Genomic DNA, 15,766 nt, shown 5'->3' with positions numbered 1-15,766 from the left:
GTTCCATCCGGGCGAGGCCACAAAAACTCCCTCACTGTCGTACAGTATCGGTCTCTGCCGACTGTCAGACCTCGTCCTGGCTCACCTTCGAAATAAAAGAGGCCGACGACAACCCCGACCGAAAGCCGGGCCGAATTTTTACTCGTTGTGGATGCATTTCCCTTTCTCAGATCATGCGAAGATTTTCTGACACCCAGATACGGCAGTTCTGCTCGCTCAAAAACCATTTAAGCCGACGTGTACTCCATCGACGGAGACGAATTTGTCTAAGAATCTGTCGTCGTCCTGTCGTCCTCTCGAAAGCCGGTCGACGAACTGTCGTCTCTTCCGGTATTCCGTCACTTTCGGTTGGCGCACTGAGAGTATTTTGTGGGGCCAGTAATGGAGATCGTACCAGAGAATTCTCTGTACTGGAGAACAGCTTAAGCCCAATCGTTCGAAACGGTGACTAATTACTTTCATCGGGCTACGGGCCACACTGTCACGAACGACCGTAACGTTCCGCTCACTTCGGCTACGACGGTGACACCTAGGACTTTTAAGGTTTGCTGTCAAACCTGTCTCGAGGAACTTTTCCTCAGGTCTGTGAAGTGTCGATTCGTTCGGTGCCTCATTACCCCACAGAACTGTCAGAAGTCGCCTGACAGTTGCTGCGTCACGTTCTCTGTTCTGATAAAATATTTTCACGATTGGCACACAGAGTACACAAGTGAATTGCTCCACAGACTCTGAATGTGAGAAATTTGTTTCAATGTATTTATATTCCGACTATCAATGTCACCGACTGACAAACAAAAATTTACCAGCTGTTTCAAACCTGGCATCCTATTTTGAACCAACTGAGCTGCTGTCGATTAGCAATCAACATTTCTGAGTTCTGAAACAATGTTGTCACTTTGACAGCAATGCCATCGATAAAGTCCTAACAGCAGACACATTTTCTTCCTACTGGGATCAAGTCTAAACTGACGATCATCTTTTTTCTCGGGTTGCCTAATATCATTTCCCAAAAAAAATTTTAAAAGACGTAGAGGAAATTGTGAATTTCAGTTTTTACATTGTGTTTCTCAGAGTTTTTGTGGTATAAGGTTCCTAGACATTTCAGTCACTCAGAACTCTGTGTATCGAGACACACATTTTCTCGAAGTTGAGAAGTGTGGCTCTGTATTTCTGAGCAGCAACAACCTCTCCACGACCTGGCGCAGAACTCGTCAATCTCCTTATCGAGATGACCGTCAGTTCATTACAGGAATCTTTTAAATCGAATCTCACTCAAAATGCGCAATTGTGATACGTCCCAGTAGCTGTAGACATTTTTCTTACCTCTTCTTTTGTGTAGGGAACAGACCACTGCTGACTGCCACTCTGACGGAGCTTCGTCAACTCTCCAAATCTCCTCAAACAATTCAACTGTAGCAATGATAAGTTTATTAAACTGGCAGTTATAAACTGTGTGCAGAACTAGTTTTCCATTCTGGACCCTCACCTTTCAGTGGCCTTACTGACTGAGCTACAAAACAGAACTGCAGACAGCGAAGAAGTCAACACGGTGTGGGAAGTGTATAATATGGACAGCTGACAAATAAGATATTTGCAGACTTATAAAAGTTGAAAGTTTATGCCAAAAGATATACCAAGTTTCGTGGCCACAACAATGACGTGAACTGCAAGAATTTAACTAATGAGTCTCCACAAGCTGAGATGCAACTATCTCAACAAATTGATTGAACTGAAAAATGCAGAACTTTTCACTAATTTTGAGATGAAATGTTGTTAGTAAAATGTTCACGAAATTTACGTAACTTATAGATCCTCATTCTCAAAGTGTAGCTTTGCTGCAAATACTGGTAAGCTCTTTTGCTGTGCTGCTGCACATGCAAAACTAATCATGTAATGTACAAAATAATGTGTCTTTTACTTGTGCCCATCTGCAACTTAATGTGTCACCTTTACGGTAAGTAGTGACCTACGACCTACGTTTTCCTACACTGTCGTTTATATCAAATTACTCGTCTCAACTTACTCTACACCACTACAGTACTCGGTAAACAGTTATCATTTCTACGCTCTAGATAAATGTCGAAGTGCGAAAGTGTAGTACCTTTGACTATAGGAGTAGTGAGCCGTAAAGACAATCGGTCTTGTCAAACAAATATTTGAGAATACTAGAAGCGAGTAGACAACTGAAGTGGAAGTTCAGTTGTAGACAAGACAATTGGTGATCTACAAATCATTGGCAATCAGAAGCCAGTTCTTCATTACAGTAAGTGCCTTAATACTAATGTAAATTGTATCAAAATTAGGCTTCAATATAACAATAAAATCTTTTTTCAAAACTGTACTTGTGGTTATTTGAAAGATAGAAATTGCATTTAGTTAAAAAAAATTTCTCTCATATACTTAAAATACATGCAGTGGGGAAGTTCACAACCAGAAAGTTTTGCCACTCGGACAGCAGTGAGGGAAGTTTTTACGCGTACACACCTGCCTGCCGGTAGACTTCGTTCGGGTCGGAGATGGCGGCGGCGGCGGCTGCGGGGGCGGGTGGCACGGTGACGGCAGCAGCGGCGGCCTGGGCCGCCAGCCTCCGCCGCCTCTCTGGCGAGCTCTCCGGGCTCCCCCTGTGCGGCTCACCTGCGGGGACAAAAGCTTTGCTTTACCTTCGCGACGGCCCGCCACTTCGTTTACTGCAACTTACTTAGCCGCTCGCCAGTAACCGTCGTGGCCTGTTTAACTGAAAACTTATCACTCTGGTGTGTTGTCGGGTACGAGTGGAGATGACACAGTCGCAGAAAGAAGAGACATTTGCTTACCGACAGAGGAGGCTTACCATAACAAGTGCCCAATCGACCACAAGAAAGTTGAAGATATTAAAAAGTTGGTAAAGTACATTCCACAGGAGCATCTCCCCTTTTATGAAGAAATATGTGAATGGTCGACACAAGATGAAGAACTTAACGATGACTGAATATAAAAATACAACCTTAAAATGCACATATTTTATTATTTTTTATAGATAATCCAAATAAGTAATGATTTTTGATACAATGTTAATTTATTCAAATTCAACATTAAATAAAAACACATTTTCTTAGAAAGTGCTATTATTCAAATTATTCCTTTGTTTTTGAAATGGGCATAAGTCCACTTACTTTAAACCTTTTTTTGTGAAAACAAAAAAGATAATCTCTTGAATTTAGGTTCGCAATAGATGTTAAATATATACATTAATGAAAAATTCTTTAAAAAATATAAATCAAAAACTTGGGGGGGGGGGGGGACAGTTTTAATCGGTTTCCCAAAAATTGTTTCTTGTGGACTCCTGCCCTTTTCAAAACCACTGATTCAATTACGGACAAGTAAGGCTCCTTAAATTTGCGGTGGATGAGTGACGAGGCTCATTTTCATCTCAACGGTTATGTCGACAAACGAAACTGCCATTCCTGGTGCAAGGAAAATCCTCCTGAACTTCGTTGACGGCCCTTACACGGCCAGAAAGTCACAGTGTGGTGTTACATCTCTCCGACGGGCACAATCGGCCCTTTCTTTTTAACAGTAATATCTCAGCGGTACACTTCCACGGTCAACTCATTTCTCGCACATGATCTTTAGCACTTACTGGTTGCATAATGTTGTGGAGGTACATTAAAATTGTAGCTATAAAGCACCAATGAAAAATAAAATTCACCTTCATAATAGTAAAACTGTACAAATCACACTGATCACCATTAGTCCTTCACAAAAGTAACTAGTAAAATGTCTCTTCGGTTAAGGAAAGTTTCAGAAGTGAGGTGGCACTACTCATATGCGTGTGATGTGTGTGTAAGAGTGAGTAAAATAATAATACTAAAATGGCTTAATACAATTCAAATATCAAAACTGTAACCTTGAAACAAGGGATTTAGTGACCTTATGATAATGCAAAGACCCAACAAAGAGCATTTTGCTAGGTTTTCACCCAAAACTTTTCTTTAAATACCGACGAATTACAGAAACTACTGTAAAATATCTTAAAGTACGTCATTTGTGAGAAAGCGAGAGGGAGGAGGTAGGAATAGTTTGGTGCAGACGGGGAGGGGGGGAGGCAGAGGAAGTAAAACATTAGGGCTAATTGTAGTAAAAATACAAAAAAAGTGGCAGTAAGAATTGTAGAATTACATAATGTGTAGTCTGTACTCAAGACCACTGAGTTATTTTATATACAGTAAGAATAAGTAAATATCTATAAACCGAACCACTTACATTACCGATGTGTTACTGGAGCTGGTAGTAGTACCAGACCAGAGAAGTAGGTAGAAAGGAAATGACATTTCCACTACGAAACGCCAGAATTTACAAGATACCGTGCCAATGTGGTACGGCTTACATAGGTCAAACCACACGCACCGTGAAAGAACGCTGCACTGAACATCGACGTTACACCCGCCTTTTGCAGCCAAGCAAGTCCGCTATTGCTGAACATTGTATTTCTACTGGACATTCAATGGAGTATGAGAAAACAATGATTTTGTCCACAGCAACGTCTTTCTGGGACTACATTATTAAAGAATCCGTAGAAATATGACTGGCGGAAAATCTGTTAAACCGTGACAAATCGAAGACGACAGAGTGCGTCGACGGCCGTGGCAAACAGCAATGCAGAGGGCGGCCGAGTTCCGCTATTCTACCAGCGAGGGTGCTGCCGGCGGGCAGTGTGATTCGACTATCAAGTTTTCGACGCATGCGCAGAATAGTTACAGTACGCTATATATTGCGGAACAGAGGACGTTTTCGCCAGTCTGCGACGGCTCACCTGAAGATGACTGGCAGGTGCCCAGTTGAAATATCGTATTGAACGACAACCGGCTGCAAGCCCGAAATTTGTTTGAACATTTCCATTATCATCTGTATGACTAAAAGCCCAACTCCTATGTTGTCAAAAATTAGGGCCTGAAACTACTAAGAAATCTCTGTTTTAAGTTGCACCTGTTAGTTTAAAATACAACCATCTTTATAGATGAAATGATTAAAAATTTCCAGTTCTTACAATAAATCTAATCTGCAGCCTTTAACTTCCTTACGCGAGAACTCTAAATCTTCTAGTTTCCGCAGTGCACATCGGAGCAGAAGCGAGTGTTCGGCAAAAGTTGAATTGTACACACTTCCACCTTCCTCAACTAGGAGATGCGGGGAAAATAGGACGAATAGTGAGGAAAAGCCGAGCAGGAACTGTCTTCTGTCCACCCAATAAAACACGAGCAGTACCAAAGACGATCTCGGTTTGCGGAAGGCCGGCATATACCAGATTCCGTGTCAGTGTGGGAAGACTTGTATTGGACAGACAGTAAGCACCATCGAAGATCATTGCCGAGAACACCAGAGGCACACTCGACTCGGGTGCCCCGACAAGTCGGCGGTCGCAGAGCACTGTTTATCCGAAAATCAGGAAATGGACTACCGACATACCGCGGTCTCGGCACAGACATCTAAATACTGGGACAGTACCGTCGGGTAGGGTACCGAAATTCTTACCAGGGACGGACACGTCAACCGAGATTGCGGCTGTAACCTCAGCGAGGCAGGGGAACTGGCATCGAGTCTAATTAAAAAGACACTCGGCAAAGAAAACGAACGGCAACCGGGACGGACGAGGCAATCACACAGACACCACCACAGAGACCGACACCGGCGTATCGGCGACCGCCGACACGCAGCTGCGGGCGCGAACCGCGGAGAGATCGCCTCGGAGGGGGAGGGGATTCGAGACGGCCGCCCGCCCTCCGGAACTCAGTTCGTCAGTACACGTGACGACGGCGACACGTCCGATCGCCGAAATATTGTGCCCGTCAGACACTACGACCCGCAGTACATCCGTGGACTGTTCGCGCAAGAAATATGCCGGGAGAAACCGAAGAATCACATCGTGTCTTCATCTTGTTTCACACACATAAAGCAGGTAAATGCTGTGACGCATAATATGTCAACTGCATCTACATCTACACTCTTGCAAAGCACCGTGCAGTGCACTGTAGAGGGGACATCCCATTATAGCAGTTATTCGGGTCTCTTCCTGTTCCATTCACACGTGGAGCACGGGAATAACGATTGTTCGAATGCCTCTGCGCCTGCAGTAATTATTCTAATCTTATCCTCACGATCACCGTGTGAGGGATACGTAGGGAGTTGTCGTATATTCCTAGAGTAATCATTTTAGGTGGTTCTCGTAACTTCGTAAGCAGACGTTCTCGAGATCATTTACGTCTAGCTTCGAGAGTCTTCCAGTTCAGTTCCTTCGGTATCTCTGACACTCTCCCACAGATTAAACAAATCTGTGACCATTCGTGGTGCCCTTCTCCGTATACGTTCAATATCCCCCGTTAGTCCTATACTCGAGCAATATTCTAGAACCGGTCACACGATTTATTTGTGAGCAATCTCCTTTGTAGGCTGATTTCCCTTCCCCAGTATTCTACCAATAAACCTTTTTAAGTGTACCACCCGCTTTACCCACGACTGAACCTACGAGATCGTTCCATTTCGTACCCCTACAAAGTGTTACACCCACATATTTGTACAAGTTGGCTGATTCCGACAGTGACTTATTGATGTTACAGTCATAGGATATAACTATTTTCCATTTTGTGAAGTGTACAGTTTTACATTTCTGAACAGTTTGAGCAAGTTGCCAATCTCAGCACTAGTTTGAAATCTTATCGAGATCTGATCGAATATTTGTGCAGCTTCTTTCAGATAGTACTTCATTATAGATAACTGCATCATCTGCAAAACGCCCAATTTTACTATAAATATTGTCTGCAAAGTAATTAATTACAATATGAACAGCAAGTGTCCCAATGCACGCCCGAAGTTGCTTCTACAACTGATGACGACTCTCCAAGATACCGTGCTGCACCCTCCCTGCCAAAAAGTCACAAAGTTCATTTTATACCCCCCTACGATCGTATTTTTGACAATAAGCACAGGTGCGATACCGAGTCAAATGCTTTTGGGGAATCGAGAAACACTGCACCTACCCGGCTGCCTCGATCTACAACTTTCGGTGCGTCTCGAGAGAAAAGTACGAGTCGGATTTCGAACGAGCGAGTTTTTCTAAATCCGTGCCGATCGGCATTCGGAGGGTCATTCAGTTCGAGATACCTCCTTACACCTGAGCTCAAAATATGTTCTAATATTCTACGGCAAATCGATATCGACGATGTCGGTCAGTGGTTTGTGGATCACTTCTACTACCCTTCTCGTGGACAGATGTGACGTGTGCCTTTTGCCAAGAACTGGGCACAATTTTCTGTTTGAGGGATCTACAATAGATTACAGTTAGAAGAGGGGCTAACTCAGCCACAAATTCAGTATAGAATCTCACAGGGATTCTATCGGGGCCCGGAGCACTGTTCAATTTCGACGATTTCAGCTGTTCCTCGACACATCTGACATTAATACTAATTTCGGTCACCTTTTCAGTGGTACGGGGATTAATTTGGGTCAGCTCCCTGGCTTTTCCTTTGTAAACAAACATCTCAAAACTGAGTTAAGCGTTTCAGCATTCTCTCTGCTACTCTCAATTTCAGCTCCCGTCTCATTCGCTAGGGATCGGTCGGTCGGTTTGTGAGATTAAAGGGACCAGACTGCGATGGTCATCGGTCCCTTTTTCCAAAAAATTAAAACCGCCCAAAGAGAATAAAAAACAAACAGCAGGAAAGACGTCGGACGACACAGGACGAGAAAGACTCCGACAGAGATCAGACAAAACAAATTAAAACACACAGAGTATGACGGTGATTGGCCGACCACAGAGAAAAAAAAAGAGGAAAAGCCAACCACCGAGAACACATTAAAAACTCAGTTTAAAATCAGAGGCTAAAAGCCAGAATCAACACTAAAAAACATAAACACTCAGATTAAACTATAAAAAACCCCTGCCCGAATAAAACGCAAAAATAAGTCCACCGTGGCAGACCCATCTAGTAAAAGGGCAGGGAGCGTATCAGGCAGTGCAAATGACTACCTGAGCACAGTTAAAAGCGGACAAGTTAATAAAATGTGCACCACCGTCAAAACCGCCCCACAGCGACAGAGGGGCGGGTCCTCACGACGCAATAAATAACTGTGAAACAGTCGGGTGTGGCCAATGCGGAGCCGACAAAGAACAACTGAATCTCTGCGAGTGGCTCGCATGGATGACTGTCACACACGCGTCGTCGCCTTGAGAGAACGGAGTTTGTTTGGCGTGGGCAGATTGCGCCATTCAATGTCCCAAAGCGAGAGAACTTCGCGGCGGAAGACTGCCCTCAAATAAGTCTCCGGGAGGCCAATGTCCAGGGTGGGTTCACTGGTGGCCTGTTTGGCCAGGCGGTCAACACGTTCATTGCCCGGGATACCGACGTGACCGCGGGTCCACACAAAGACCACAGAGCGGCCGCAACGCGCAAGAGTATGCAGCAACTCGTGGATAGCCATCACCAGACGAGAATGAGGGAAACACTGGTCGAGAGCTCGTAAACCGCTCAGGGAATCGCTACAGATAACGAAGGACTCACCTGAGCAGGAACGGATATACTCTAGGGTACGAAAGATGGCGACCAGCTCAGCAGTGTAAACGCTGCAGCCAGCCGGCAAGGAAAGTTGTTCGGAATGGTCCCCTAGAGTGAGCGCATAACCGACTCGACCAGCAACCATCGAGCCGTCAGTGTAAACAATTCCAGAGCCCTGATACATTGCAAGGAGGGAAAGAAAGCGGCGGCGGAAGGCCTCTGGAGGGACTGAGTCCTTCGGGCCCTGTGCCAAGTCGAGCCGAAGGCAAGGGCGAGGCACACACCATGGGGGCGTGCGCAGAGGTGCCCTGAAAGGAGGTGGAACAGGGAAAAACCCAAGCCCGGAGAGAAGCTCCTTGACGCGTACGGCGATCGGACAACCCGACCGGGGCCGACAGTCTGGCAGATGGACGACTGACTGCGGGAACAGGACACGGTAATTTGGATGACCGGGCGAGCTAAAAACATGGGCAGCATAAGCAGCCAGTAATTGTTGGCGTCGTAACCGCAGTGGAGGGACACCTGCCTCCACTAGTGTGCTGTCCACAGAGCTGGTGCGGAAAGCACCAGTGGCAAGGCGTATCCCGCTGTGTAGTATTGGGTCCAGCACCCGCAACGCAGATGGGGATGCTGAGCCATAAGCCAGGCTCCTATAATCCAGGCGGGACTGGATGAGCGCCTGGTAGAGCCGGAACAGGGTAGATCGGTCGGCGCCCCAGCGGGTGTGGCTCAAACAGCGCAGAGCATTGAGATGCCGCCAACACGCCTGTTTGAGCTGCCGGATATGAGGCAGCCAAGTCAACCGGGCATCGAAAACCACCCCCAAAAACCTGTGTGATTCCACCACTGAAAGAAGTTCGCCGTTAAGAGAAAGCTGCGGCTCCGGGTGGACAGTACGTCGCCGGCAGAAATGCATAACGCAGGTCTTGGCTGCCGAAAACTGGAACCCATGAGCTACAGCCCAAGACTGCGCCTTGCGGATAGCGCCCTGTAGCTGACGTTCAACAGCTGCAATGCCAGTAGAGCTGTAGTAAAGGCAAAAGTTGTCAGCATACAGGGAAGCGGAGACAGAAGTTCCCACGGCCGCAGCGAGCCCGTTAATGGCTATTAAAAACAGGCAGACACTTAAAACAGAACCCTGTGGCACACCATTCTCCTGGACGTGGGAGGAACTATACGAGGCCGCGACTTGCACGCGGAAGGTACGATACGACAGAAAATTGCGGATAAAAATCAGCAGAGGACCCCAAAGACCCCATCCGTGAAGCGTAGAAAGGATGTGATGACGCCATGTCGTATCGTACGCCTTCCGCATGTCGAAAAAGACAGCGACCAGGTGCTGACGGCGGGCAAAGGCAGTGAGGATGGCCGACTCCAGACTCACCAGATTGTCGGTGGCGGAGCGGCCTTTACGGAACCCACCCTGAGACGGAGCCAGAAGGCCCCGAGACTCCAGTGCCCAATTCAAGCGCCGGCTCGCCATCCGTTCAAGCAACTTGCAAAGAACGTTGGTGAGGCTAATGGGACGGTAGCTGTCCACCTCCAGAGGGTTCTTTCCAGGTTTCAAAACGGGGATGACAATGCTTTCCCGCCATTGCGACGGAAACTCCCTCTCGACCCAAAGACGGTTGTAAAGATCGAGGAGGCGCCGCTGGCAGTCCACTGAAAGGTGTGTCAGCATCTGACAGTGGATGCCATCTGGCCCAGGAGCGGTATCAGGGCAAGCAGCTAGGGCACTGTGAAATTCCCACTCACTGAATGGAGCATTGTAAGATTCTGGGTGGTGGGTGCGAAACGAAAGGCTCCGACGTTCCATCCGCTCTTTAATGGAGCGGAAGGCCAGTGGGTAATTGGAAGAAGCGGAACTAAGAGTAAAATGCTCTGCCAAGCTGTTGGCAATTTCACCGGAGTCAGTACAAACTGCTCCATTCAGTGAGAGCGCAGGGACGCTGACAGGGGTCCGATAGCCATAGAGGCGTCGGATCTCGGCCCAGACCTGCGATGGAGAGACATGGAGGCCAATGGTGGACACATACCGCTCCCAGCACTCCCGCTTGCTTTGGCGGATAAGGCGGCAGGCCCGCGCACGCAGCCGTTTGAAGGTGATGAGGTGTTCACTGCAGGGATGTCGCTTGTGACGCTGTAGCACCCGCCGGCGATCTTTAATCGCTGCAGCGATCTCAGGCGACCACCAAGGCACAGTCCGCCGCCGAGGGGACCCAGAGGAGCGGGGAATGGGGGATTCGGCGGCAGTAACGATACCGGTGGTGGCCGATTGAACCACCGCATCAATGTCATCACTAGAGAGAGGCTCAAGAGCGGTAGTGGAGGAGAACAAGTCCCAGTCAGCCTTATTCATAGCCCATCTGCTGGGGCGCCCAGAAGAGTGACGTGGTGGCAGTGACAGAAAGATCGGAAAGTGGTCACTGCCACACAAGTCGTCATGCACACTCCACTGGACAGACGGTAAGAGGCGAGGGCTACAGATCGAAAGGTCGATGGCGGGGTACGTGCCATGCGCCATGCTGAAGTGTGTGAAGGAACCATCATTTAGAAGTGAAAGATCGAGCTGTGCCAATAAATGCTCAATGATGGCGCCTCGACTTGTTGCCACTGACCCACCCCACAGAGGGTTATGGGCATTGAAGTCGCCCAGTAGCAAGAAAGGTGGCGGCAATTGGGCTATCAGCGCAGCCAGGACATGCAGCGAGACATCACCATCCGGTGGAAGGTAAAGACTGCAGACGGTAACAGCCTGTGGCGTCCACACCCGAACAGCGACAGCCTCTAAAGGTGTTTGGAGAGGGACAGACTCGCAGCCCGGTTCTTATAATAACTCCGATAGCCGCGGAGGGCGGGGGATCGCATTGCTGGAAACCAAGTTTCCTGAAGAGCAATGCAGAAGAAAGGGTGAAGGCTGATAAGTTGGCGGAGCTCAGCGAGACGGTGGAAGAAACCGCTGCAGTTCCACCGGAGGATGGTATTGTCCATTGCGGAGAAAGGCGTGACAGGACTGGGAAGGCAGATTACGCCGCTGGGTCACCTGCTGTCTCCGATGGAGCACCCGTGCAAGTGCTATCCATTGCGTCTGAGGGATCGGTGAGATCGAGGTCCTCAGCGGACGCAAGGCTCTCCACCTCATCCTCAGACGCAGAGCTTTTAGGTAGCGGTGGAGTAGGTGCCACCACAGTTGTCTTGGACTTACGGGTCTTCAAAGTCGTTTTCTCTCGCTGTTCCTTCGGTTGCCGTTGTTGAGAAGTCTTATCGGAGTCAGTCTCCGGGACCGAAGAGGATCGCGAAGCCCGTCGACCAGCGACCTGTAGCTTCTTCAGCCACTGGTCGGTGTCTGCTGTGCCGCTGGTAGGAACCTGGGAAGGGAGTGACCCGAGGGATCCCTTCCGAGCGAGAGAAGCCGAAGAAGACTTACGCTTCTCCGGCTTAGAAGTGGGGACTGGTGTCCCCGTTGGTTTAGTGGGTGCTGCTCCCGAGGTAGACGGTGTGGGAGCAACAGCGAGAGAAGGGGCCCCCATCGTCGAGGGGGCAGGTGAGGTCCTCTGACTCTGAGAGCTGACTGTATGTCTTGCATCTGAAGGAGCTGGAGCAGGAGTGACAGTGGAGGCATAAGATGACATCATGCGCACGGGATGTAGCCGTTCAAATTTCCGCTTAGCCTCAGTGTAAGTCAGTCGGTCCAGGGTCTTATATTCCACGATTTTGCGTTCTTTCTGTAAGATACTGCAGTCCGGCGAGCAAGGGGAATGAGGCTCTCCACAGTTGACACAGACGGGAGGCGGAGCACACGGAGTATCGGGATGAGATGGGCATCCACAATCTCGACATGTGAGGCTAGAAGTACAGCGAGAGGACATGTGACCGAACTTCCAGTACTTAAAGCACCGCATCGGGGGAGGGATATAGGGTTTGACGTCACACCGGTAGACCGTCACTTCGACCTTCTGTGGTAAGGTATCACCTTCGAAGGCCAAGATGAAGGCACCGGTAGCTACCTGACTGTCCCTCGGACCCCGACGAATGCGCCGGACGAAATGTACACCTCGGCGCTCTAAATTCGCGCGCAGCTCGTCATCAGACTGCAAAAGGAGGTCCCTATGGAAAATAACTCCCTGGACCATATTTAAACTCTTATGTGGTGTAATAGTAACGTTAACATCCCCCAACTTGTCACAAGCAAGTAACCTGCGTGACTGGGCGGAGGATGCCGTTTGTATCAGTACTGACCCAGAGCGCATTTTGGACAAGCCCTCCACCTCCCCAAACTTGTCCTCTAAATGCTCTACAAAGAACTGAGGCTTCACGGAGAGAAACGAGTCACCATCAGCTCTGGTACAGACGAGATACCTGGGCGAATACACGTCACTGTCATTCATTGCCTTTCGTTCCTCCCATGGAGTGGCCAGGGATGGGAACGATTTGAGCCCTCCAACACTTAGAGACTGCTGGTGGCTGGCCGCCAGCGAGAGATGATGTACCACGCTTCATTGCGGGTCATCCGCCCTGATGCCACCTACTCCGACCGAGGGCCCTCCCCACGGGCGCCACACAGCCACAGCAATAGCCACCTGGCAGGACGGCCATTGCCGGGAGTCCCGATGCCCCAGGGAGACGGGCATCTACTCCTCGGCATACGTGGGGAGTTAACGGCACAGGCATCAGTAGAGCGATCCCCGTGTTGTCAGGGGGCTACAACCGACAGGGTTCATGGCGGCCCCACCACAACGGACTGGCTACCGTGCTGGATCTTAGGTGCAAAACTGTCCAAGGTCGTCGTCGCAGATAAAAGAAACACTGCAGAGTGCAGCGTAGTAATCGCCCAAGAGATCGAAAACGAGCGGGACATCATTGCAACGACGAGAAATCCGGCTAAAGGTCTAATTGCACGACGGATACAGTGCACCATGTAAGGCGCCCTTCCCCAATTGGCTCGCTCTGCGGAATAATTTAGAAAGATGGAGGTCAAACCCGAGAGGGGACCATCGCATAAGGCCGAAACATTTGAGACTCCTTTTAGTCGCATCTTACGACAGGCAGGAATACCGCGGGCCTATTCCGACCCCCGAACCCACAGGGGGGCGCTAGGGATCAGACACTGACTTTGGTGCCACTAACAGCCTTTACATACGACCAGGTTCTGTGAAAGATGACTCGACAGTATTCTGCTACGGTAGTCGCCGAAAGATTCTCGTGCCGCTCTCTCGACAGCCAAACACGTATATATCTTTCTGCTCGTTTTAGTCGTCCTTTGTACTCTGGTAATCACTGTCGCACGACCACATTGTGGTCACCGATACCAGTTTTGGTGTGGACATTCTCAAAGCATTCAGGTCCACTCGTTGGCACTAGATCTGATATATTTTCATCACGAGTCGGGTTCAGAACTAACTGTTCGAAGTACGTATCGGAGAAGACATTTAGTAAAGTTTCACAGGAGGTCGTATCGTGCCCGCTACTAACAAAACTGTAATTTTCCCAATTAACTGTTGGACGGTTAAAGTCTCCGCCAATGATTACAGTACGATTGGGGAAGATAAGTACAAGTGAACTGAGGTTTTCTCTGAAGTTTTCGGTTACATCACGAGACGAGTCTGGTGAGCAATAGAAGGATCAAATAATCATTTTATGTCCACCCTCGATACTGTGTCTTGCCCAACCAATGTAACATGCAACTTCAATTTCTACCTCAGCGGATTTAAGTTTCTCGTCTACTGTGACAAACACACCATTTCCATTTGCCTATCGTTTCGATACACACTTAAATTCTTCCCAAAAATCTCACTGCTATCAGCCTCAGGTTTCAACCAGCTTTCCGTACCTAGTATTATGTGAACTTCACTGCTTTTCACTAGTGCTTCAAACTCTGGCACTCCGTTGTGAATGATTCTGCTGTTTGCCCTTAGGAAATCAATGCTATTACCTGTGGGAGGCTTTCCTTTCCACCATACACCGGTGCTTCTGGGTTTCCTAAAGCTGTTGTTATCCGGATCGGACGGAGAGTCACCCGATCTAAAACGCCCTCGTGTGCATCCCACATACGCAGTCAGCTATCCGAATAGCAGCCTCTGGTGTGTAGTGCACACGTGACCTATTTAAGGGAACCCTACAGTTCTCGACCAAATGGGCAAGTCCGAGAAGTCACAGCCTAGCTCGTCACACGATCGACTCGGAACCGAAGGGGTACAATCAGCTCTGGGGACAATGCTGCAAATAAATGCAGGGTGGTATATAAACAAAAACCGAGTATGTATAGTAAAGTAGCTTAAAATTGAACCTCACAGTAAAAATATATCCCTATAAAATTTATATAAAATATCTGTTGTAATATACAAGACCCGTTCAAAAAATTCCGGAATAATACATAATTTTGTGCCAATTATATGTGGGAGTGAAATGCGTTTGGCATCCCTGCACACACCTGTGTTAAATGTGTAACTGCCGGGGTTTCACTGTCATACGTCTGTTAGTTATTGCTCGGTGCCGTATCGAGTAGAGCGTCACGTCGCACAGATTGCGAATTTCGAAATGCCAGAGTTAGAGGAGTGACGCGTCTGCATTAAATTTTGCGTGAAACTCGAGAAAGTCTTTACAGAGACACACCGAATGATTCAGGAAGCCTACAGTTAAAGTGCTTAAGCCGAACTCAGTGTTACAAATGGCTCACACGGTTTAAAAATGGCCAGACGGAAGTTACAGGTGACCCTCATTAGGGAACCCTTCGACGTCTACCGACAGTGCTCGTATCGGGAATGTCGAGAAAACTGTGTGCCGACTGAAGTCTCTCTGTCGGACCACGACGTGAAATCCCGACACGGCATCTCGGAACGGATCGCGTTGCCGCCGAGTCCGTCCCGCGGCTCACGAGTCGAGACCCGAAAGACGTTCACCTCGTAATCTCGGAACAGCTTTCAGATCGTAAAAATGAGAACGGACATTTCTTACGAGAATCGTAACTAGTAACGAGAAGTGGGTATACGGTGATAATGTCGAGACCGAAGTTCGATCTCCACAATGCGTCACGAAAGGTTCTCCGAGACCAAAAACAGATCGTCAGGTCAAATGTCAGAGCCAAACTGGCGAATTTATGCCACACAGACAAAGTGTCAATCGATCGTACTATCGAGACGTGCTACGGTGCCTGCCAGGAAACGTGAGAAGGAAATGGCCCAAAATGTGGCAAGATACTTCACGGTTCTCGCATCACGATAACACACCTGTACTTTCAC

The 15,766-nt window shown here is 48.3% G+C and overlaps 1 protein-coding gene across 1 annotated transcript in view; it reads right to left on the bottom strand.

Annotated features, from left to right (window-relative positions):
- LOC126215301 (trichohyalin-like) overlaps window positions 1-15,766 on the bottom strand; it is a 262,572-nt gene that overhangs the window by 203,913 nt on the left and 42,893 nt on the right. The window contains exon 4 of the mRNA XM_049941984.1: window positions 2,485-2,634. Within this exon, the coding sequence (XP_049797941.1) occupies window positions 2,485-2,634 (150 nt within the window). The remainder of the gene's footprint in view (window positions 1-2,484; window positions 2,635-15,766) is intronic.

Source organism: Schistocerca nitens, chromosome 12 (genome assembly GCF_023898315.1).
Source record: "Schistocerca nitens isolate TAMUIC-IGC-003100 chromosome 12, iqSchNite1.1, whole genome shotgun sequence".
NCBI lineage: Eukaryota > Metazoa > Arthropoda > Insecta > Orthoptera > Acrididae > Schistocerca > Schistocerca nitens.
The sequence above is the reverse complement of the archived record's forward strand: the minus strand, read 5'-3'. Positions and strand labels throughout refer to the sequence as shown.